Here is a 26652-nt window from a genome sequence, read left to right as displayed (position 1 = left end):
ATTTCGGTCTTTTGGGGTATTTTTTACCCACTTTTGTTACATACATCCTGGTGTCTTTTCAATGGTGTATCCATGGAAAAGGAAAATGTATGTTTGATAAGTAAGCCTTTCAATTTTCCCTGTGCTGGTGAAACATGGAGTTTGTGCCACTGGGTTTATTGTGACACTGAGTTTAGGCACAGCACATAACATGAGCCTGTGTTGCCCCTCAAACTGCTTTGTCCAGAATAAGTGGATCCATCAAAGCACAGAGGAAGGTAGAGAGTAATCTTGATGTGGGATTTAAAATGCTTCACCTGTAACTTTTACAGAGAAAGATTGCTTTTAGTTGTTCTTAGTTAATTGCCTGTAGATGCTATGCACTTCAGGCAGTTTTTAACCCTTTCCATCTGATGGGTTATTCAGGGCTTGTCTGTATAAGCGTATCTATCCGCTGGCTCGCCAATCCAGACTACACCACAATTTTGGCTATGATTTTAGGTTTTACTGTGCCCCAATGGCTTCATACATCCATTGTTGATTTTGTTGCCGGTAGTTTTAACATTTTAGAAGGGAATAGTAGAAGAGTTGGATGCTGGGTAGGTACCTAAAATCCTGCCCTCAACTGCAATGTATTGCTAATATTGGAAACTGTACATTATTTGACTATACTATTCCTACTGATCATTATCATTTGTATTCAATCTGGCTGTATGTCAAGCCTATGTCCATCATTGTTGCCTCTGTATTACCTGCTTTCCAGCGTCCAGATACCCACGGGTTAGGCACGCTCTACAAATGCTAAATACATTAATTAAATAAATCAATGATATTATAGCTACATGAGAATAAATGTACACAAAAGTTAACAAGAGAATGAGAGCATTCTTAATGTATTTCTATTTGCGCATAAAAGAGTCTATATCTCAATTGCAAATACTTAGTGGTAAGACTGTTTAGGGAAGATATTGGTAATATGTAATGTTCATCATACATGCAAGGATAATAAGCCTTGGTTCCTAGACACTCTAGAGGTAGATCCACAACAGTGTTGCTGTCCAATAGTACGCCTTTCAGGTGCTTGGGTGTAGTGGTTTCTCTTGCACTAAGTGCAGGGATCCTGCTCTCTCCTGAGCCTTGTGCCAGGTACAGCACTTTTCTCTGTTGTAAAACCTGCCACAAGCCCAGGTGAGCATTTAGACCATCTTTGCGTTGAAATTAGGTTCAGGCGTGCAGGGTATGATGAAATACATGAGACCTGTAGTAAAGAATAAGCACATTGCAATACAGCGGTGTCTGCAGAATACTCACTGTTGATAGTTGGAAAATACCACTCAGGGGACCAGAGCAGGGAAGAGGGTTGAAGGGCCGCTCATAAGGTTCCCCTGCCTAGATGAGCAGGACATTCAGGCGAGGGAACAAACCGCACAGCCTTGCACTCTGCGCAACAGAAAAATGTAAAATGATAGACATTCTTGACTAGATTTAACCCCTCGCTAGAGGCTAATGGAAATGATTGAGTGACCCACAGTTAGCCCATTTTTAATTGAGTCCCAAACGAAGGGAAGGATCGGGAGTAGTTCGGGAATAACCAATCCAAGTGTTGGACACAAGGTCACATGAGGAATAACCTTATGGGAATACAAGAGGGGTTCTAGAAACCCTCAGAGTTTGAAGAGGCCAAGGAGAGTACATCAGCAGAGCAAATTCTGAAAGAGGAAACCTGTCAGCTCAAGCTACCTTGATGCAAAGGCAGGCAGAAGGAGGGGAGGCAAGCAGGCGGAAGGGAGGCTGTTGGAGCCTTGGCAACTGCCAGGGAAGGCTTTGTTCTTGCTAGATTGATCTCTTGATGAAGGGGACCTGGAAGGGAGCACAGATTCCAGACCGAAGCTGCAACTACCTCACCTAATGGGAACTGCAGAACAGCAATTGGAGAGAAGTAAGAGGAAGAGAAACTGGCTGATGGCAGGAGAGTAAAAAAAGAATATAGTCTACCGGACAAGAATGCTTTTACGGTGGGGGCAATACCTAACTTAGCTTTCTGCAACAAATGTCCAGGCAGGATCTATCTCACTTGGAGGCAAAGACTCCAAATGTAGAACACATAAGGTCTGTGCAGAAGGCTGGTACCGGGTGTTCTGATATAAGGCTGGGTGAGAGACCGGAATCCTGAAGTCTGACTCAATTGCCCAGGTGGAAACTGAGACAAGAATCCTGAAAGTCAAGAAGGCCAGGTCCAGAAGAGGGCCGGAGGTTAGACTGGGTCTGTGATGTCCTCATTCACTCAAGAGTGATGACTCTGAGTAGCTCGTACAAGGTGTTGTCAACAATCCTAGGAAATACTGATAAACCAGGAAGAAGCAGAGACCCGGAGGAAGAGCAGTCTGAAAGAGCTTTGAGAGCCTTTCCCCAAGGATTGTACTGATTTTGTAGTTTAAGGAGGTACTGATTAACATAGGTTTGCACTCTTTATTGTTGGGCCTAACTTTGCACCGTTTGTTGTTAGTTAGGGGGTGCATTGGCTCAGAACTCTTTAAAGATAGGAGTTTGTAGCAATTATATGACTAAATTGACACTTCATTATACAATGTGCATTTTGAATGGCTTTCCATTTAAGTATAAGGTTAGCTAATATTAAATACAATTTAAAATAAATGTTTTATTTGAAAAATTAAATTAGCTAATGCAAAAGTGTTTCTGTATTTATGCAGCCCTGTTGCATAAAGAACAATCTGATGTATACAACTTATATTTTAGTATTCTGCAAGGAGATGATGGACAGAATGTTTATTATAAGTTGTTTGATTGAATTAAATTAATTGACATGCCTACACTTTTTTGTATTATCATTACCAGTAGCACTTACACAGAGAACATCTTTCCTTTTACATGTAACCTCGAAATGGTCAACTTAGTTTGAATTATGGTTAAAACTAAATTCTAAGTGTATGTTCAGAACAGGAATGCAAGTGTCAATTTTCTGGGAAACAGGCCCCATTATCGATCACTGTGACCTAGCCATTAGAAGAGATTAATAGACACTGGCTTGCATATCCAGGACAAAGGGCTTAATTTGAAATAACAAGAAAAGGGAGCAAAATCCAGCAACATATTGGATTCTGCTTAATTCGGTGGACTTGTATTTTTAAGTGGAGAACAGGTTCAGTAAATTAAAGTCTGATGAATCAGTAAAGAGCATTCCTCATTCCCAGAGGCCTCAAACAGATTCTAAAAAACATCCTGACCGAGCAATACGGTATCATCTGTTATGTATTGTGAAGAGGCAGACAACTGTGTGAATATTTTTTAAAATATGCCATTTTATTTTAAAAGAAAATGTATCAAAATGCCTCACTTTCCCTATTCTGTCAAAAATAGCTCAGTAATCGAAAGAAAATGTCTTAAGTTAGTTCTTGATGATTTTTAAAGTCAAAACAAAAGTTCATCAACAAAAAGTTCCAACGGTAACATATCTCCTCATTTGGGTGGAGTCATCCACTATTCACTTCTGCAAACAATAGCCACAATGTTAATCCTGGCCACTATGCTTTATTACTCCCATAGGTAGATTTGCCACAGTTCAAAGCAAATGATAATGCCCCCACTGTTAATGTTACACAGCCTTTGATTGACAATTAGGACTTCTTGAATCATAGTGTGATAATCAAAATGTATGTTTATCAGGTTGCCTTCTTAATACTGCTACTTCTACATCAACAATGATTATTCTACTTGCTTTACCCTGAGAATATACACCTCTTGTCCAACAGTATCTCACCTTGGTTTCAACAACTGTAATGTAGCATCTACTGACAACCACATATGCCTCTTTAGTTTCAGGGCTTTGGACTACTGCCACAGCTTCAATAACTTTTAGACAGACTGCTACAACTTCAGTGATTTTTAGACGGACTTAGACGAGATAGATTTTCTAAATGTTTCATCCTCCTCAGGTAGGCAAGGCACTCTTCCATTTCAAAGGGGCAGCCTCTCTGCTTCCCTTGTCTAACTGCCACAACAACAACCTGGGTTTGCCTTCAAGACTAGCTTTTCTCTTGCCATGACCTTCTTGGGCATTACAGGTTAAGTCTACTTCAAAATAAATTCTTTACAAGCTGACAATTCCCCTTCCCCAACTTAAGCTTTTCCTTTCTCCTAGCTATCAGCCTGTACAATTATCCAGAAGCATTGGTGCTACTCTGTTAGCTTCAGTCAATACTTGTATTTTAGGCCTTTTGATTGTTAATAAATTCACAATACAGTGGGATTGCTTTAAACTCTGAGAAAGGTTCAGTTTTGCTCTTAATATGGGATAGCCCTTGGCTAAGGCAATGTTTGCTCTCCTCTTCAGTCTTTTATATTCTTGTGAATGAAAGGCATGTCACTTGTTTAGAAAGTATAAGATTCAGTCTTTCAGGATAAAGCACAATTAGGCACACACAACCACCCTTTGATATAATGTTCAAGCTTTAAAAGTGGTTGTGTAATTGTATTCCCATAGAAGCAAAAGAAAGACATTAAGCCTCCTTGGGGAATCACAATAAGGCAAACGCCACCATTCATTAATGTAGTTTTCCCATGATAAAGATTGTAACTTTGAAATTGTCACTGTTAAGTGTTCTGCAATGGTCTTCGCAGCATTCCCTTTTCTTAACTAGGGATATGCAACCACTCCTTGAGCATTAATAGTTTTAGCTAATGAAACAAAAGGCTTCAACAGCGTTAGCTTCCTACGCAAGCAAGGAGCATTTTCCTCGATACGCGTGTGCTACATTTCCACTGTTCAAAGAATCTTTTAATACTGCGGTCCACTTCTAATTGCTGAAAGTCTTGTGCAAGTGGCAAAGGAGCTGGTTACTGTTACCGGCAAAGCTTGCGCAATATTTTAGAACGCTGTGCTTGACTCATAGGCTTCTGATGCGTTTTCTCTGCAGGTCGCACTGCTTCACCGACTTCTACTACAACTTCTACTGCTTCTGGCTCGCTTGGGGCCCATCTGCTTCTGCTGAAGAGGTGTATCCAGTCCGGCCACATGTCTTGGACGTTTCCTCTACTGCTAAGACGCTTGACTTAGCAATTGCTTCTTGCTTCAGTGTTCGACAAGCCAGCAGCTCGACAACCATGGCAATCAGGCTCACAGGGGGAAAACTGTTTCTCCAGCACATCTTCCTCTGCACAGCCTCTGCACTCCAAAGTTTGGTAGGACAGGGCTCTCTCAGAACATGTAGGTGAAATCTGCGGTCTTCTTGTTAGTGTCCCTCTTGTTCTGCCACTTCTGTTTGGTTTGCCAGCTTTGTGTCTTTCCTCTGCTTCCACTGACACAGCCTAGACTCTAACCAACATTCCAACTGCTTCCACTCTTTTCTCCTTTCACTCCCTGAAGGGACCTCTTAAGCCATCAAGGTTCAGTGATCATTTTCAGGTTTAAGGTACTAGACTCAATTGCCTGACTACTGCAATGGCTACTGGGCTTAATTGCCTGACTTTAACAACTGTATGCCTCCTCAACCCTCTTCCTCATCTCAGTCCCTCTAGGATTCTGGGAATATTAGTTTTTGTCAACAAGGTTCGCATATTTGAATTACTTTTAAGGGTAGGTTTAATTTCCTGAAAGTTATTGAGAGGGGCTATGAAGATTAGCTTTTACAGAGGAAGCTAGTTCATTGTAGACCAGATTTCCACATTCCTTTATAGTGTATCCTTGGGTTTGAGAAAGAATCTTTCTTTTGGTAAAGTTTGCTTAGATTTTACAACATTAAGGTCCACATCTTGAGATATAAAATGATAGTTGGGGACATTAAAATGCTGTAAGCCATTATCTCTTTAGATACTTAGGAAAGATTTTTTCCTTTCAGAGGAAAAATGTGTTTCATCCCACACGCTCCGTGAAGGCCATCTTGAAATTGGTTTCTATCACCACCTGTGTTGTAGGTTCTTTATGCCGAGAAGGTTCAATCCAGCCAAAGGTTCCAATGCGATATTCACCAGATGTTTTCTGTAGAATGGCTTATATACGAGTGTTACCTGTGAATCACTATCCAATTGTGCTTGTGCCTGCCATCCAGCAATGGCAACTGTTATGGTTGATGGTCCTACGAGGCTGTCTGGTTCTCCCCAAGATGTTCGGCTTCTGTGCTTGCTGGTAGTGAGACGACAGGTGGAAGTTGCTGGTTCACAGATGACTTGCTGACTGACAGTTTCACTGCAGCATTGGGCCCATCTGGTGGCCTAGACTCTGTGTTCTATCTCTACTCGGTCAGAGCATATTACTCTTGAGGTTTTAGGTGCGCCGCTTACTGGTCCTCCCTGGTATGTCCCACCATTGAGCATGCCAGAGTGTTCAGTACCTGGAACTTCTCAGTGACTGATGTAATCCAGTGGGTTTGTGCACATACAGAAGGTGTTGCCCTCCTGCCCACACCTGTGGCAGAACTGCCAGGGCTGGAGCAGTGAGGTTCGCCTTTGATACTCTTGGGCAGTCATGGCACTTGAGCACATTGGACGTTCTCTCTCCCTGGACGGTGGTGCAGAGCCTCTTCTGCTTTCTGGTGACCTGGATGTCACTAAAGGGGGTGTCTTGGTGAGACCCTCTGCAGCTGCATGGCCTGGATGGTATGGTGCAACTCCTCCACTTGATATGTCAGGTCATACTTTGGGGCTGTATTTAGAGATACTAGTTGAGTAGGTAGATTATACACTGTGTCCTCTATCTCTCCCTTCAGAGTATGCTCCTCTCGAATCAGTTCCTCAAAGCTTCATCAGCAGCAGTGATCTTGCTCTGTGCATGACTTGTTGCAACCTGACCAGGTTCATGCTGTTTGGCTCAACCCCTTACGCTGGAAAGCCACCTGATGAATCAGCTCAGTCCTGGACAGATCTTCTTAGAGCCTCTCACCCATTTGTGAGTGGACGGCCCAGTTTTTCACCATTGGCTCTGTGCCCGATTCAGTAGCTCCAAAGACTCCACCTAGCTTGTTCATTATATTCTCAGTGGGTGTTTGGATGTATGGCACGGAGTGCCTGGAAGACTCCTTGCAGGACCTTGCAGACTCTCAACTCATCCCCCTTTTTCCCAGTCAAGTACTCTCCAGTCACGGATCATCTGGTTGGTTTGCCCAAATCTGGTATTCATCTTCACCACGTGGGGTAGGTTCTCCCCTGAGAAGGGTCTCAGGATGATATAAGGGCCATGCTCTGATGGTGTGGCATTGGCCCCCTGTAGCACTTCCTTGAAAGCATCTGACATGGATGGAGCAATCAGTCTGGCACCACTATCTTGTAGCACTGGCATGAGCGCTAGACACAGATGAACTAGGGGTGTCTCCAGTCTCTGTAGGATGACTGGGCGCAGTATTGGTCAAAGCAGGGATTGGGTAAGGAATGGATGGTAGGATAGCCTGCAACCCTGTCCAGGTGTTTAAGCCCCAAAGAGGATATACTATTATTGGGTTTCTCCTGTGGATTGTAAGGTGTAATGTATCGGGGTAGACCTCTTCAGTGGCCATAGCAGACCAGGATACTGGTCCTAGCTAGGCCAAGGGATTTATATAGATACATGACCTGGTCGGTCAGGGACTCTAGAGACTCCGTCAGCTTAAGACTCCATCGGCTTCAGCTGATGTAGGGGTATGCTCCATGGGACGTAAAGCAATATTCAACTTAATCCATTCACCCTCAGCCCAACTGACTTCCTCAAGCTGATTCATGTGGATGGTGCCTGTGTTGTGGCAAATTCATTACAAATCATAAACAATGATTATATGTATATGAACAAATCCCCCTATCCACAGATTTGCACACAGTAATATGTATACCAACCCTGGGAAGGTAATGGGATAGGACTGACTAGGTAACTAAGTAGATAGGTAGGGTAGGCATAGGCACACTAAAGGGTGATCTCAGCAGTGTACCCCAAAAATCCTTCACCTTTTTGGTCTTTTGTTACCTGTGTTCTTCCCTACTGAAGGGGTTACAGTGCCTAGAGATATTGTATTTCGTAATTTTAGACTTGCAGGCCACCTTCAGAGCACTGATTCATCCATCCATTCATCCATTCCAGGGGATAGAGACTTGACTCTTGGTTATGAGTAGTTTTTGTGGCCAGAAAGTTAGGCAAATTTACTCGCACAGAACCTACAGGATTAGTGTTCAATAACAGAATGTTATCTGGGGGGATTGAAATGTCTGAGTGCTGGCTTAGTGCCGTAGTGGGGTGGATGTCTGACGGGCGAGCTCCCGCTCTGAAAAATATATTTGCATCACTTCGCTGCTATGTGGCACTAAAATAATCCAATTATCTTACTGCTGAAATGCCCTTATATTCCTGGTGGTCCGTGGGGTACTTCCTTCGAGAGTCGCGCATATGCGAGGGGTAGCACATATGAGGTGGGAAGGGCCTGTGAAGCCGGGAAGTCCTGTGACACGTTCCCTGCCGTTCCCTGCCGTTTCCTGTCAGCTGGTCATGTGCACATAGGCGAGTGGACTCGCTGATATTAAGGAAGCACGTTTCATGTGTAACACGGACCCGGCACCATTTGTACTCAATGAAAAACAAGCTCTGCTGCTGATTTAAAGGTGCAGGAAGTATATTAAAGCACAACTGTGCTAATTCATAGAAAGACTGCAAATATACAGTATATGAACACTACTATTGTGAAGCACAGCTAATCTCTGGTACCAAGTGTGTGAAACCAAAATAATACCCTCTGTTCATATTATAATCATATGAAACAAGAACTACATCCCTATAAAATAACATGAAACCATGAATGTTCTTTTTTAAATAAACAATTACTTTTTCATAAGCTTCACTTTCAAGGCAATTGATAGATAACTCAACACGGCTAGAATTATATCACTCTACATCTTCCATTTAATGGAGAAGGAAAAACTAAAAAAAATTGGAAAAGAAGAAAGCTCTTGGAGGGAGCGTGAAACAAGAAATTATTATCTTTGTGCAAGTGATGAATTTATGAGCAACGCTAACATCAAACATAGTGTGGATCTTTGTACTTGCCATCTTCATAATGACATCAAAGTAAAATCAAGTTAAAGAGGCATCAATCTCTACTCGTAATGAAAAGCAGAAAAGCCAATCCCCTACGCCCATGGAAGACACGTTGGATGATACAATGCAAGCCATACTCGCCGAAATGAAAGCCTTGAAGCCTTTTATGGAGACAACAAATATAAAACTTCAACACATGGATGAAAAATGGTCTACTTTTGAAGCAAGAATTTCCGAAGTGGAACAAAGAGTAAGTGAGACAGACGACGTTACAGGAAGAGTTCATGAACTTGAAACCTCAGTTAAATTCCTACAAAAACACACTGCAAACCTTGAAAATCGCAATAGGAGAAACAACCTCCAAATTGTTGGTTTGCAGGAAGACATTGAAGGGAAAGATCCAATCTCTTTCGTCAATACACTTCTTGTGAAGCTTCTGGATATCCCATCATCAATAACGTTGAATTTTCAAAGGGCACATCGAATTGGACCAACCATGTCCACACACTCAGCCAGTACTTCCAATTATAATCCTTCAAGGACAATGATCTTTGCATTATTAGACTATAACCATGTGCTCTTGATGATGGAGAAAGTCAAAGCATTAAAACATCATACATGGAATGGGTAAATACTGATCATAACTCAAGACGTGTCAAATGCCAGCGCTGCCAGAAGAAAGGAACTCCTGGCCTTCAGAACAGCGCTCAAAGAACTTAATGCAGGATATGGTATAATACATCCGGCTATCCTTAAAGTACCCCTCAATGGACATGCATCCTCATTTCAAGAACCTCTCGCTTTAAGAAACTTCATCCAAAATCAGAGGAAAGAAGATCTGGACACTTCTAGACCTATCACCTAAAGTTTTATTATGCAGGCTGTTATATTACGATGGATCTCAGCCATAGATCTAATTTTTTTGTAGCGGGCACTGGGTTAGTAGTCTTCCCAGAGGCTCTTCCTCCCCCCTTTTTTCTTACTAATGCTCAGCATGAATAGGAGTGGTCGCTTCCTGTTAGCCACCACCATTGTTCGAGTTCAAGTTCTTTCGTTCTCAAGTTTGATGCTTTTTCATGCTGTTATTGTTAGTCTCGCCGATTCCCTCTCGTATCTTTCCTTATGTGTTCGCACTGAGTGCTTGTGATATTTACCTATCCACTATTTTTTGGTCTCTTACAATTCCTATGTTATCTTGCATACCTAGTATTGCGTTTGGATATGTAAACTGTGTTAGATTGTTTAATAACACTTTGAATTCAATGTGACAATGTGGAATGTTAAAGGTTTACATAACCCTGTAAAGAGACAGAAAATCCTCTCTCACCTAAATAGAACTAAACCCTCCATTGAATGCATTCAAGAGTCCCACCTTTCCAATGCAGAAGCCTTCAAGCTCAAACGTCATTGCGTTGGTCAAGTCCTTTTCTAGTGCAGCCAATGGAAAGATTAATTAATAAGAGATTTAATTGTCAAGTACTAGCAAATGATTCAGATGATATAGGCAGATGGGTAATGGTCAACTGAATTTACTGTTCTCAACATATATGGGAAATTGTAGATCCATACTTGGATAGAAATTCTAGTGTCTGTTATAAATCCACAAAATCCCAAATAAAATGTACGCATTTCATATCTGAACTTGGCCTTATAGACTCATGGAGTATCACTAACCCTACAGATTCTGAATTTACTTTTTGTCTCTAATGCTCACAAAACCCTTTCTAGGCTAGATTATATATTCATTTCCAAATCCCTGGTGAATCATATTATAAACGTCAGAATAGATTGTATTACCATATGAGATCATGCTCCAGTCCATATACAATTATCTACACCACAAAAGTCTTGGACACCTAGAAGATGGAGATTCAATTCAGCTCTGCTTAAAGATGACTTTTATGCACTTTATCATACAAAATCACAATTATTACTTCTCAGAAAACTCAAGTCAAGAAAACTCAGTTTCTAATAACTGGGATTGTTATAAAGCAGTTCTTCAGGGGAACATCATATCTTTTATGGCCAATAAAAAGAAAGAGCTTAAGGCACAATCGGAAAAATTCTTGAAGGAACTCAATGCCCTCGAAACTCAATTTTCTCAAACCAATTCAACCTCAACCTTAAATTCCCTCATTAGAATTAGACTTCAATATAATAAAATTGTTACTCAATACGCTTGTGATAATATTCTCAAATATAAAGCCAAGATCTACCAACTATCTAATAGATCAAGCAAATCCTTAGCATCCTACCTAAAACTCAAAAAAGATAAAAAACAGAATTACTGTTATGAAAGATAAAATGGGAAGAACGTTTTCAGATAAGGACTTTTTAAAAGTGTTCTCAGACTTCTATAAAGAATTATACTCCTCTGAAATATCAATGATGAACATATACAACAGTTGCTTAAAGCCACCACGTGCTCTTCATATCCATCAGTTAATTTTCAATCACTTAACGCCCGTATATCTATTAGCAAAATCCAGAAAGCCATTCCTGGATGGCTTCTCTAGAGGTTTTTATGCATATTTCGCGAATATCCTAGTACCTAAACTTAATGAACTATTCTCTCAATTTATTACGAAAGGGGAAACGCAAGGATCTCTTTTAGAGGCTATGTGCATAGTATTTCCTGAGTCTGGTAAAGATCCTGAACTTCCCCAAAGTTACAGACCTATATCCCTTATTAACACAGATTGCTAAATCTTCGCGAAGATATTAGCCGAGATTACCAGTAATGCCTAAGCTAATAAAACAAGATCAAGTTGGCTACATCAAAGGGAGATTTACTTCATCCAATATCATGCTAATATTAAATTCTATAAATCATATTTGAAACAATAAAGACCTTAATGCTTTGATCAAGTCGAATTGAAATTCATGTTTGAAGCTCCCAAATAGCATGGTTTCGAAGATCCCTTCCTAAATATGGTAAAAGTGCTCTACTCTAGTCCTAAGACTTATATTTTTATCAATGGAAATCTATCTCCCTTCTTCCCCCTGTTTAGAGGCACTTGTCAAGGCTGCCCCCTTTCTCCACTCCTATTTATTTTAGCACTAGAACCCTTCCCAGAGAGAATAAGACATAATTTAAATATTAAGGGTATAAACTATAGGAATGTATACATCAAGCTAGCTGCATACACTGATGATATATTACTATTACTGAAAGATCCTAAATCATCTTTACCACATATCTTGCATGTCATTTCTGAATTCTCCGCTACATCAGGGTATAAACTAAGTTCAGACAAATCCGAAATCCACCCTCTTAATGTACACTGCATCAAACATCATACTTTAAATTCTGCTATGAAATGGTGTCCTTATGGCTTCAAATATCTTGGCATCCACATTTCCTCTTCCATTAAAGGCATTGTGAAACATAATAATAATTCCCTTTTACTGAGATTACAGGAATTAAGATTCCTGTTCTCCTCTTTACCTATATTGGTGGGGAAGGATTGAACCCATCAAAATGATGTTAACACCCATTATTCTATACCTTCTATATATGCTACCATCTCTCTTCCCTCCTACTTCTTTAAAGCCATTGACTCTTGTCTAACTAAGTTTCTATGGAAGAAAAAGAAACATAGGCTATCTCTTCATAAACATCGATTATCAAGGGTAGTGGGTGGAGTTGGCTTTCCGGATTATAGAAATGAACATATTGCTTTTGTTTTGAAGCAAACTCAACGGTGGTTTGCACGTGACCCTACTGAAGATGAACCACAATGGCTATGTTTGGAGAGAGCAATGGCATTCCCCCTTAGTTTAGCTGACTGCTGCCACAAAAATTCGTATTTCCTTCGATGAATAAGACAGCTCAATATGTTTCTTCCTATATTTGGTTGAACCCTCTGTTCAAAATTAATAATCGCCATTTTGGAAGCCATGGCTCTCCAAATTTTAAATATCTTGACCAACTAATCATTCAAGGTGCCCCTATTAATTTTAATGTATTAATGGAGAGATTTAAGGTTCTGTGCTCATTTTTAAATCAATTCTTGTCGATTATTAATGCTATTGTTGAAAACTATGGCCCTCATTACGACCCTGGCGGAATTCGCGGTGCTAAATGCACCGCGGAGCACGGCGGAAAGCTGCCGATAGCGCCATGGGGGTTGGCGGATTTTCCACCCCATGCCGACCTTGGCGGAGCGGTAAATCCCCAATCCCCATTTTGCCCTTCCCCATTCCCATTCTTGCCCCATAGGGAATAATGGGAGTGGGGAAGGCGTTAATTACGCCACCGTAAAGTACGGTGGCGTAATTAACAACGAGGTCCCTTAGCGCCATGGATTTCTCCGCCCGGTAAAACCAGGCGGAGAAAGGCTCCATGGCGCTACGGGAACTCATAGTAGGGCGGACGGGTCCGCCACGATTACCGCTGGCGGTAACCCACTCCGCCAGGGTCGTAATGAGGGCCTATGACTCTCTTGTAAATAAAATTGTATATCCAAATGCCGAAAGACTACAATCGCTCTACAAGTTGTCATGCTCTGCTGCTGTATATTACATAACTTTGTCAAAATGTACCTCATAATATTTTACAAGACTGCCTGTTCGCTTGGCAACAAGACTGTTCATTTTCAACTGAACAACTACTTGGATGGCCCAAGGTCTGGAGTTATATATCCAAAGATAAGTCTTCGGCTGGTATATTGCAAACCATATTCTTTTGCCATCACATAATTCCTCACTCGTGTAAACCTTTATAAATATGGCCTATTATTGAATGATAAATGCTGGAGCTGCCTTCTCTTCCCTGGATCCTTCAAGCATTTGATTCTAGATTGCAAATTTGTTTTATTGTTCCTGAAAGATGTTTGGAAAGTTTTCAAAGATATGTTTCATATTACAATAGACTTTAGCCCACAACTTCTCTTTACTGGCAGTGCTGCTGTTCCAGATATTACATGCAAATATAGCAAGTTATTATTTGATTTACTTATGATGATAGCCATCAGAACAATTACATCTAAATGGAAAAACTTAGATAAATGGCATTATAAAATATGATGGAACACTATCTGCAATACCCATAGATTGGAAACGTGTAATGCCTCTAATGTATTTCTACTGCGTAAGCATGAGCTCAAATGGAAACCCTTTACTGAAACCCTCGCAACACCGCAAACAGTGTAACTAACCTCATCTACTTAGCATGTTAAGCACTCTCCCCTACATTCCTTTCCATTGATATTTGATACCCCTTTCGTTGATGTCCTGTCCTTGTTTGTCATGTCTTGTCCATTCAAATCCCCCCATTTCATCCCATAAAATCAGATTATTGTATATTTATGATCATACTCTCATGCTTGACTCTATTATATAGCAACCTGATTATTTATCACTTTACTATGTTATCTCTCCTTGCTTGATATAGATATTTCGTATTAACTGTTTTTTGTTTGAATAGATCTTAATAAGAAATATTTAAACAAAATAAAATGAATTGCTTGATGCTATTTAGCACCTTCTGATAGTCTAAAAGAAACTACTTAGCTTGACACCAATCGCTACCAGGGACTGTTTTTGACATCCGAGGCAAACTTGTGTCATAAAAACATATTTATGCGACAGCTGTGACTTTGGAAATGTGTACAAATGAGCACTGGGAAACATTTAAAGTACAGTGGGTCAAATGCAAGGGGCAAAAATGCATGTCAAGTGGAAGTTAGATTTATGGCACGCTACAACCAGTTATGTAATCTTACCCTCCACAATTAGAGTGGTAAGTTTCATTTCTTTTTCTTTTTTCTTTTTATTTGGGAGTCCCCCCACCCCCAAACCCACTGTTTTTTTACCATTATAACGCCACCCAAAACAACATCCCAACCCATTTTTGACACTTTACCCCACTACCCTTTATTTATTTAATTAATGTTTGCGGTGTTTTTCAGTGTTATGGTCCACTCCGAAATGTTCCACTCTGTAATGTTTTAGAAATATTGACTGGATGCCGCTACATACTAGCTCCTCTCACCCAGTGGTACCTACTGGCACCCAGAAGCCCCTTTATGCTCCTGCTGATCAACTCTTTATTTGGGGCCCGGTTATCTACACGTTGCATTTCGAAACATTTACTTACAAACGTTTTAAGGTTTTGCTACAGCCTATATTGCTTGCTTAACTAATGGCCAAGAAAGAAGCCATCTCCTGTTCGTTCTGTGCACTATTTTGAATTTCTCTGACAACACTGCATTAGTTGGAAATCTGCTTCGGAAAGTTCATGCGCTCTGCCGGCCTTATTTTAATGCACACATCTCTTGATCTGGCCTGCTAGCCGGGACACCCACCCTCCAGTAAGCAATGCCACATGGAGTACGAAGGATAGTTTGCAGCTTATGCGCCAATACTTCATGATTGTAGGAAAATCGGACGTCCTATTGAGCTACTTTTGGGCAATGCTGCAGGGCCTCCCAAAGCGAGGCAGGGTAACTGCTGGTACCATGTCGGCAGGCCCGGGAGAGGGGAAGCTACCTTGCCCCCAAGCCTGCTTCCTTTTCCCCACACACACAGAGACCCGCAGTCTCCCAGCCCAACAAAACATAGGAAGGGCAAGGTGTGAACAATCACATCACCCTTCCACAGGGCAACAGGGTGCGAAGCACCCAGAGGAAACCAGTTGGGCAGAAAGAACTACAAAGACCTCCCCTCTACCCCCGGGGGTGCAGACAGTCGGCTACTGCCGGCCTGGTGGGCTGAGCCTCCGCCCCCACGAATACACATCAAAGACCCAGGGCTACACCTGGGTCTTATATAAGGAGCTGCTGCAGCTCACAAAAATACAAACTGTCTGTGGACCCTGAACGGGGCCCCAAACAGTCAGGAGGTTCTCTTGCATTCAGCATCTTCCTCTTTTTCTTTTCCACAAAGCCCTCCAACCCTAGAAAAGAAGGGAGAAAAACAACTGAAGAGAAGAACAGGACACTGTACGGTGACCACAACAAGTCGTGGGACAAGAAGGCGGCACGGGCCAGAGGGGGTAACCTCAGGACCCGGTGCCCAAAAGTATATTATTGGGATATACGATTATTGTCATTGTTTCCATAACCATATCTGTAAAAATAAAATCCTACAGCCTTTTATTGCCAACACTTGACAAATGTGTGGTCTAACCTTTCTCCGGGGAGGGAAAGGGTTTCGGCATTTTCTCACAATCACCGTCACGAAAAGCACTATGGTAAATTGCGTGTATATGGGTCCAGCAGTTATCACCTTTTGTCACTGTTTTTACATTAATATACACAGGCTTTCGAAAGCACCTTTTGTCCCTGTCGTAGGAATGTTCTTGGCGAGACATGTCAGGCCCAGGGATGCAATTCTTTGTCTCCAATGTTTCCTTATTTGCAAGAACCTAGAAAACCCATGTTGGTAGTTATCGCTTTGACAAGCACTTTATGGTACAATTGCGGCATGTTTTCCCAATTTTGTTAAAATTCTTCTGACAAGTAACCCCACCCCCAACGATCGTTCAATTGCTTATCAAGGTCAATCATTATTACTTGTATGATAGCTTAATACCAACAAGTTCGTGATAATGTACATACCATAGAGTCAACCGAGAGCAGAGAATGCCTGTGAGGTTATAAGGAAAATGTTGCTTCCCTTTAAGGTCAGTTGATCGTTTTTCTCACTTTTTTGGTCAACCAGGGGAGAACATTAGCTGAACCAAATGCTGGGTAACCGGAGATTGCAAATTGCAAGACATGCCATCACATTTCATATTTTATTAACTAATGTAGTACTAGTTAACTAATTGCTTTACAAATCTTCAAAGGGGCCCTGCTGTGCTCTTAGGAAAATCTGTTGGTGAGTTTCTACTAAATTTACTGCAGTTTGTCATCAGTTGTGTCTTTCATTTGGGCTGAACTATTGTTGTGAGAAGTGAGGGTTGAGAGAGATGGTGTCTGTAGGGGCATACACACAGCCAGTGGGGGGTGTTTGGTATTTAGCCACCTTTTGACCGCCCAGGGCCATGTTAGGCCCTATTGCTGTTCCCACCCACTGACTGCCCATCCTTGCCCAAAACACTCTGGGATCTCTAAGTCTAGCTCTGTGCTTTCTGGGCAGCCTTTTGAATTTGAATAGCTTAATTGCAGCAATAAAGAAGCTAAACGAGTTCCTGAAGTAATACAACTGTTTGAAAGAAGTGTGCCTTCTGTCCCTTGAATTATAAGCAGACTGTGTCCTTGTATCTTTCCCTTACGATCCTGTTAAAATTCAGCATTGACCAATACAACAGTTGTGTTAAACAGGCATTTTCCAGCCACAACATACCCAGGTAATACCAGAATGTGCCTGCTGTTATCTTATAGCCAGGTTGTACCATTATGGCAGTGCCTGGCAAATGCCTATACCTACTCAACAGCCGAAACAGTTGGCTTTCCCAGTGTTTTGCTTCTTTTTTTTCTCTCCCATTTTCCCGTATACCAACTTGCCTTTGTGTGCACAACATATAACTTTGGGTCAGATTTTTTTCGATCAGGGATTCAACAAAAAGGGTATCCTTGGATCTCAGATGCGGAAAACCCTATTCACAGCTTTCAATTGGTTAATTAGCTTCAAACGGTGCCAAAATCAGGAAACCGTGATTCAAACCCAGGTCGATAGGACCCAGGGACAAGACATTTAGACATATGACCAGAACCGGCCTTCGGTCATGGCGAGCCAGGCGGCCGCTGGGGCGCCCTACCATTAGGCTCACGCCATCTCGCGGGAGTCTTTCAAGGTCTCCCCCGAGCTAGAATGGTGGAAGAAAGCGCAGCAGCCGCCCAATTGAAATGAAGTGCTCTCCACTCTCAGGAGTGGAGTGCCTTTAATAACAATAGGGCGCTTGCCGTGCTTATTGAAACATTTGGCGCTACCCCACACCCCCTGCCGGATGTTAGGGGTGCGTGTGGGGAGCAGAGGGGCACCACATTTTTCATTTGCTGCCCCGGGGCGCTACAGCTTCCAAGACCAGCCAGACCCCATGAAAGTTCAGATGCCTGAGAAATCGCTTGTTAGGATTGTATTTTGAAGAAAATATTTAAATACGGCTTTTTTATTTTTAAAAGGTGAGCGGCTTTTATACGTTGCCAGCAACATTATGGGAAGCGTTGCTCTCCAAGGTTACTTCCCAGGTGTTCATGATTAACTTTCTGACGAACAAATGTTTGACAGAGAGGAGGGGTGGCGGAGACAGGGAGGAGTCAAACAAACCCTGCCCCGCCCTTTGCTGCCGTGGGATTCCTCGGTAAATATCTTTCCAGCAGTGCCCGAGTTTTCCTATTATTCGTTTATAAAGTTGGACAAAGTCAAATTTAAATCCATATTTGGAAGTTGACAATCTTGGATATAGCTTTTACTGTTTTATGGAAAACGCTATTCAGTCAAAATAATGTTATGAAAATACACACGGCTGGATAAAAGCATATTGAAAGGCAAAGTGCAACTTTCTTCATGTACCACCTTGCGAGCATTCCATCAGGTGCAGACCTCGGGGCGTGGACACAGCACTTGCTCACTGTTGTTAGTGCGCCGCTGCTGCCATACAATACTCCTTTCATCTGCTTCCCCTGGAGCCTGGGTGACTGCACGTGTCCTTCCCTCTCTGCAGTGCAACATTCTGCCATGTTGCTTTTTTTTGTAAATAGAACATGAAAAACCGATGCAGCATATTTGTTTCTAATGTACATTGCCATCTTTTCTCCCCTTAGGCGTGGGCCGTCCCCTGCAGTACATGGTGCCCTGTATTAGTGAAGGTCAGACACACCCGCGTCCACGATGCCGCCTCCATCCGACATAGTGAAGGTGGCAATAGAATGGCCCGGAGCCTTCCCAAAGCTGATGGAAATTGACCAAGTAAGTACGTGTGTGGGTCTTCCCCCGTGAGGGAGGGTACTGGGGGGAAGCATAGGTGATGTCCAGAAGAGCGGTGGGAGTTTCTTTTAAAAGGGAAGACAATGACTGCTTCTAATGGAGCATATAAGCCATTCTAGCATTTAGTGGGAGCCGACATTGTGAGTTTTATTCAAGGGGGGTGGGGGGGGGGGATCTCCAGAATAGTTTGAAAATCACTATGCTAGAAGGCTCGGTGAGCTACTCGCGTCACGTTTGTGTACGTAACCCATGGCAGACATGCAATAAAGCCTTAATTGACCTACGCCTGCCAACATATACTTTGTCCGTCCAAGGGTTTATGCTGCAAGGTAGTTGCATGTGCTTTTAAAATAAAAATAGAAATGCTTGCAAAAACCTTTTTGGACAACAGATTCCTTTTTTATGTACTACAAACTTCAGAGGGATTCATTGTGTCGAAGCAAGGGATTTATGTCGTCGAAGCGGAAGCTTCAATGGTTCAACCCCGAGGGAGCAACTCGTTTTTCCACTGATGAGATAATATAACACATTTACATTTTTACCACAAACTTTACTGAAGTTAGCTACCAAGGTGGTGGTGTTACCCAGGCCACAGAGGGGTGACAGGCGATGTCTGCACATCAACATTGACACCTTTGACCTTCAGGTCCCACATGGAGCAGCGGGTGTGTTAATACAGTGAGGGGAAAAATGCAGGTCCTTTGGTGTTATGACTTCGGTTTATGCGTTAATTCTGTTCAGTCCCTCGCAGTGAAATCCTTTGTGTACAACCTCGCTTGCATTGGTTTCCCAGGATAAAAGAAAACCAGCATTGACAACACCAATAGGTTTTGCTGTTGGATGGTGACAGTCTTCTCTGAGTGGACACACACATATACTGCCCATGCCCTTATGCCGATGGGGGATAGGTTGAAGGGGAAAGCAGAGTGGCGAGAGGGTGCACGAGGGGTGGATGAATGAATATGAGGATTGATTATGAATTTACATGGAAGTATGGCTATGGTGGTGGATTGATTAATTCATGCATAATTAACGACCTCCTTCTGGAGCTGGATTTGGTTGTCATGGCTCGGGATCATTACCTTCAAACCCTGCCCCATAAGGAGGAGGTTAACACTATTAGCACCCTGGGCCTTTGACACAGAGTTAATAGTGTTTCCCTTTTTTAAAGGGGAAACCAGCATTGCATCGATTTCCCATGAAGTACTCTGCAAATCAAAATGGCCGAATGAGAAATGGAAAGTGTTTTTACCCGTTTACTATTTCCATGGCCATGAAATTGGCAGCAACGGGAAGTCGCGCTGGATTCGGAGGGAGAATGATGAGTGGAACATAGTTGAGGCTGGTGGGGCGGGGGTGGTTGAGGCAGGGGAGCGGGAACGAGGGCATCTATCTGGGTGGTTCTGGGGAGGAGGCCCAAGCCAGTGAAACGAGCAGAAAAAGTGGCAGCGATGGGGAGAGGCAAGAGAGGCCAGCAAGCAAGGCAGGTGTTCGCTGCCAGTTTACTCCCACGTTCTCTGCGTCTCCTGATTGGCCATTGCCTCTAGCTCAGGTGCTAATGAAAGTTTAAGTGCATATAATATTGTGAATATGCACGCATACATGGATCTATAAATGCATACCTGTGATATGGAATATTGCTTAAGAGTGTAGAGCTGGGTAACTGAGTATAACAATGTGCATATTAATGAGAATGTGAGGACGGGTGAGTGAGTGAGTGTGCCGACAGCAGTGTGATGCCAACAGCAAGGCTGTGTCGAGCGATGCCACTCTTTACTGTGCAGCTGCCCGGAATTTCGAGGGTGTGTACGAGCGTGCCAGAGTAGGTACACTAAACGAATGCCCGGAGCATGAAAGCTATGAAGGTATTTTACCAGCAGCCCACCTTCCCAATGTTCAGAGTTTGAGTTTGTGGGCAGAGGGATGATGGGTGGGCTTCATCTGTTTTATTCTAGCAGCAGGCAGGGGAGTTGCTAGGTCTGGAAAAGACCCGGGGCTAAGCTGATGTCGGAACTTTTGGGACTGGGGGCTAGCTAGTCTTTTGGCTGTAGCTCCTGAAATTCTATCTGGGGCTACAACCAAAAGATCTGGGGCTATGGCCCCCTTAGCCCACCCCTAGCAACGCCCCTGGCAGCAGGCCTGCCCTGGGATGTGCGCAATGGATAGTCGTGTCCTACCCGGGCAGTGGCAGAGTCATCCTTTGGTGCCGTGGGATGAATGGTACATCAGGGGACACTGGCTTTCTAAATGACGTAATGTCATTGGGGACTGGTGAACATTCTCAGTAGAGAGCTATTACATATAGTCAGTGGCCAAACTTAGTGAGGGACCCCTGGAAAATGTAGCACGCTATGGGTTGTTTTCCCAGAGAAATGGTTTAAAAATATAGGTTGAAATAGTGCCTTTTATTGCTTTGAGAAAACTTGGGTAAAAAGGCAGGCAATTTACAACATGCTCTCTAGGGTTACACATGAAAGAATCGAATAGTTACCAGGTCACCCACAGTATAGTGGATCATTTAACCTTTTCCTGATGCATGCACCCATAATATATGTCAACATTGTCATTGTAAATCACTTTTCATGATGCTGCACACACCAAATATGGCAGCATTCTTTCCCAATGCTGCACCCTCAATACATGCAGGCCATGCCACTATAAATCACTTTGAAGTTGCACTCACAAATAGGCCAGCATTGCCACTTAAAATATTGCATGGATGCTGCGCCCACAATATATATGTAGGCATTGTCACTGTAAATTACTTTGATGTTTTGCTCACAATATATGGCACTTTCCCACTGAAAGTCTTTCATGATGCAATGGTTGCAATATGTGCCAGCATTGACTCTGTAGATCACTTCCATGGCCCTTTGTGCACAATGCATACCAACAGTGCCACAGTAAATCCCTTTCATGACCTCCGGTCACAATGTATGCAGGCATTGGCAATCTAAATCATTTTGATGTTGTGCGCACAGTACATTTATTGCAGCATTTCCCCTGCAAATCACTTTCATGATTCTGTGATAGCAATATATGTCAGGATGTTTGTCTAAATCATTTTCATGATGCTACACCCACGGCATACGCCAGCATTCGTTCTATAAATCACTTTCATGATGCTGCACCCACGGCATACGCCAGCATTCGTTCTATAAATCACTTTCATGATGCTGCACCCACGGCATACGCCAGCATTCGTTCTATAAATCACTTTCATGATGCTACACCCACGGCATACGCCAGCATTCGTTCTATAAATCACTTTCATGATGCTACACCCACGGCATACGCCAGCATTCGTTCTATAAATCACTTTCATGATGCTGCACACACAATCTATGCAGGCGCTGCCCCACTGTAAATCATTTTAATGTTGCGCCCACAAAATCTGGCAGCATTCCCACTGTACATTTCTTTCATGATGCATTGCCCACAATATATGCCACTGCATAACCTTACATGCCGGTGTGCGCCCATCCCCGCCAAACACATTCACCTAACAAAACATTGCTTCTACCACCAGGATAATAAATGGAGAGTGGGAATGGATACGTCTTGAGCACAATCAACCCCTGAATAAAAAAAAATGTTAGCCACTTTACTTGACCATTTAGCCCAATATGTTTCTGGTGTTTGACATGCTAAATAAGAAACATCTGGTTGCTATTTTCTATTGTTTAGCTGTGGCCCAGAGTAAATAAACTCTTTGGTTCTTTTGAAAGGATAACCACAGGGTGCACAATTTGCACTCGCCAATTGACCTCTGTTGTTGAGATGTATCGAGTAAGAGATGGCAAGTCCAACAAAAGACCAGACATTCAGAACTCCTATTTCTCATAAGTCTCTCAAAATTTCTGTAAACTAACCAGATCCCAAAGAGTCTGTGTATGTTGTGAATTGATCTTTTAATTGCAGCTCTGTGCTGGGAAAATATTCATTGTAAATTTGGCGCCCTCTATCGGTTCTTCCCACGGCTTGCTTTACTTTACAATACATGGCTGTTTCGTCTGACCTCAGCCTTGCTTCATCTCTCCCCAGCAGTCGGGGCTCGATTCTGAGGCCATCAGCAAAGTGGCGTGGAAAGCTGGTACGTTCCTACGCCACCATTTGGAGGCGGTTGGTAGTAATGGCGGGGAGCAGTTCCTGTTTCTAGGGTGTAAAAGTGGAGATGAAAGCGGGTAGCGGTTGACGCCCGTTCTATTTTTTTCAGAGGTCACCCAACCTCAGATGTTTGTCGACAATTTCAGTAGATAAGAAAAGTGGCAATTTACTTCCCTTGACATGCGCGCCTTTTCTTGTTTCCTCCTACCCTGGCCTGTCATGAGTGCGTGGACTGTACCCCTCGGCTGCTGCTTGTGGGGGAAGTTAGGCAATGAGCTGCCATGAGGGATTCTGGGCTGGAGTCTAATGTGCTTGACTCGAGCACCATTAGCTATTTACATTAAAAGACTTGAAAGTGTAATCCCCTGGCCCACAACATCACTGTTAACATCCAGTAGTGCTGGATTTGAGTGCCTTTTCTTCTAGTGTGCAAGTGGCATTGATGGAATATCGGGTTTGTAAAGGAGGATGTGGCCCAGGAGGGTGAACCTTGGCTTGGCTGGTGAGACTATTACAGGCTGACAAAAAACCCTAAGCACGGGGAAGAAATACGTCCAAAGGTATTTGCACTGGCTCCAGGCTGGGCGGTTGACCTGTGGCTTACAGGGATGTCCCACGCCAGGCCTCGAAGGCAGGGTCCATGTCAAGTTTTCAGGATACCCCTCATTAATATTCATAAAATACATTTCCATACAATGATTCTAAATGTATGCACATTTTTCCTCCTGAATATTAACGAGGTATATCCTGAAAACCTGCCAGGATCCCGACCCTCGAGGCCTGGAATTGGACAACCCCGACTGACAGACACCTTCAGGAAGGAACAGGAGAAATACTTGATGATGGGAGATGCCAAGAAGCGAGCTGGGCCCTGTATCCCTGACCCTGCGAAACTGCGGTTGGGTGCTATATCCCGGAGACTGTAAGCTGAACCATGATGCTCGTTGGGCATTATATACAGTAGGGAATCCAAGGAAAGATCTGCATTCCTATAGCTAGATCAGTAAGGGCCCTTGAGGTGGCTCATTCCTGCACTGTTTTGCTTGTATTGCTTTCCGAGACGAATGTCCTGTTTTTTGGTGAAAGTCACCTTTTTCCTGATAACACTTTCTCTCAACCCATCCTGACAAAGTTAATGATAAATCTTGTTTGAACTGTATATGTGAGTGAATGTGTATATATATGTGTGTATGCACACCTGTGTATGTTTGGGCATGTGTGTGGGCACGTGTGTGTTCTGTTGATCCTTTATCACTCCTGGCTGGGAGGATTGGCCTGCATAGGATGTAGAGGCTGTTAAACATTTCTCGGGGTATTTGCAAATGCACAGTCTTTTTTCATTATGTTAATACTGTCTGTGTCCATTAATGTATGTACTATTAAGGGGTTATAAATGACCAACCTGCCCCATTTGGCCATATGCCCTCTGCTTGTTCATTGCTTTCTGGAAGTTAATAATGCATGCACTGTCTGGGGCCATTGATGTGCATACCCTCTAGGTGGTTCTTGCATTGACTTTAATGCTCATTTTATTATATGCATTTACTAATGGTTCCTTTGATTCGGGGAAGCTAGCTCAGTATGTCAGCTGCTGGAGATGAGTGTGATGTGCAGGTCTCCGATTTGAATACTGCAAGGCTAACTCGGATTTCTTTTTTACATTATTTATTCGGTGAAAAGAGAGTATACAGCAAACAATATCAACAACAAACGTAACATGCTAAGAGACAAAGATATAAAGGAACCATGAAAAACAACTAATAACAAAGAAAATATCACCCCAAATCCATAATCAATCTGGTTTTGTTAAGCATGAGCATCAAGTAATGTACGGAAGTTATTGCTCAGAATTTCATCCTTCCATGTTCGTTAGATGAGTATGAATTTGGGATGGGGTATAATAATGGTATAAAAAATTTGGAGAACGTGCTAAATAAATTACAATTTATTATTATTAGGCTTCTTAGACCAAAAACCATCATTGCTTGGGCTTTGCGGCCAAGTAACATTTGTTTCATGCCTCGTTGCACCCAAAACATTACTTTCCCATGCCAATTAAAACAGTCAGTGTTGCTCTTTCTCTTCCCAAATGCTGCTGTTTCTTTTCTTCTTCCTCTATATTCTTGGGGCCCCCTCTATCCCAAACCTGATAAGTTGTTATCGTTTCTCTGGAGTACCTTCACAACATAACCTCACCTTTTACAAGCAGGGAATAGGATTCTTCAACCCATGTCTGCTGTTACTCCTGGATACATGTATCCGAATGCAAGTGTGCATGCCCCATACACCACCAAGCAAATCCTCACTTTGGTGCCTGGGGTCCCGCGCTCTTTGCGGCAGATGATGCCTTTCCCATGAAGCAAATGTTCCCAGTAGCCCTGATGCCTTTCACAAACCAACAACTCCAAAGTAAGCCCATGTTCACATGCTTCTATGTAATGACTTCCACAGTAAGCACTTCCCCTTCTTATTGAGGGGTCATGATTCTGGTTCTGAGCACTTAAGTTTGGATTATTATTACAATGGCCCAAAGGACAATAACCAAGTTTGGGTACTTGGGGCTCACACGGCCCTCCTTCCTCAAGCACCTGGCTACTCTGGAGCAAATTGAGTTTAAGGTTCTCTGTCTGGTTTATAAGTGTGTTAATAAGACAGGGCCAAGCTATTTATTGGATAAAATCAGGAGGCATGTTCCTACCTGACAGTTGCGCTCAGCAGATCAAAATGAGCTTCAGATACCACATACTAGGTATGTGAGCAAAGGGGACCGCAGATTTGGAATCTACGGCCCAAGAGCATGGAACAAACTACCCAGAGAAATTCGTGAGATTAAAACCCTCCCGGCTTTCCCGAGTGCCCTGAAGACCTATCTGTTCTGCTAGAACTCCCTTTTGGACCTTAGTTGGCATAAATCAATCCTATATGATTAAGTGGATCAAGACATAGTCTAATGGCAATCGATACATCTGCGCCCAATTACGATAGAATTTGTCAGGTGTGCGTTACAAATGTTCAAAATCAATCCACCAGGTTGGTGATACAAAAGCCTGGCTGCCTGGCATTCCGGGAATGCACTTTGGGGCTGTTTTACTTGCTTCTCCCTCTCAGTGGTGATGAGTTGTCCTGTTCAACCACCTCATATTGTGATCACTTACCTGCGCCTTCCTGTGGCATTATGTGTCCCTATTGTGTGTGACCGATAAGAAGCCGCGTCTGGGTTCCTGCGCGTGCATCTATCATTCAGTAGAGTCGACCAAAGCGTTTTCATAACCTGGCAAGGGCCTCATTTAGTCTCTTTACTTCTTACAGGAAAGATCTGTAAAGGTCTTGACCCGTTGGCATCGGGCACGGGCAGCAATTTTCCCACCTGGTCTCCTCTACCAGGGCTGAAGTTCTTTATTAAGAAACAGGATTGCTTGGTTTGGTCTGGAAATTCGCTCGCCATTTAAAATGTTTCCTGCACACAGACAACCACCTGCCGGAAAAGCCCTTGAAAGTGGCTAAGTAATGGGTAGTGCTTAAAATGTTCATTCACTTAAATTTTTTTTTGCATTTGACTGAGCTCAGGTAACATGATTCTGCAGTCTGAAGAAAGACTGGCACAATAGGGATTAGACAATTTTCAGTCCGTTGGTCACCTGCCAAAATACGTTTCTTTTAACGAAGGAGCCGTGCTCTTTGAT

At 42.8% G+C, this 26652-nt stretch overlaps 1 protein-coding gene across 4 annotated transcripts in view; it reads left to right on the top strand.

The window, feature by feature from the left end:
• ELMO1 (engulfment and cell motility 1) overlaps positions 1–26652 on the top strand; it is a 2216232-nt gene that overhangs the window by 464559 nt on the left and 1725021 nt on the right. For all 4 annotated transcript variants that reach the window (XM_069613266.1, XM_069613267.1, XM_069613265.1 and 1 more), the window contains exon 3: positions 18700–18844. In XM_069613266.1, the coding sequence (XP_069469367.1) occupies positions 18767–18844 (78 nt within the window). In that variant the 5' untranslated portion in view covers positions 18700–18766. The remainder of the gene's footprint in view (positions 1–18699; positions 18845–26652) is intronic.

Source organism: Ambystoma mexicanum, chromosome 5p (assembly GCF_040938575.1).
Source record: "Ambystoma mexicanum isolate Mex_15411 chromosome 5p, UKY_AmexF1_1, whole genome shotgun sequence".
Classification (NCBI taxonomy): domain Eukaryota; kingdom Metazoa; phylum Chordata; class Amphibia; order Caudata; family Ambystomatidae; genus Ambystoma; species Ambystoma mexicanum.
The sequence above is the reverse complement of the archived record's forward strand: the minus strand, read 5'-3'. Positions and strand labels throughout refer to the sequence as shown.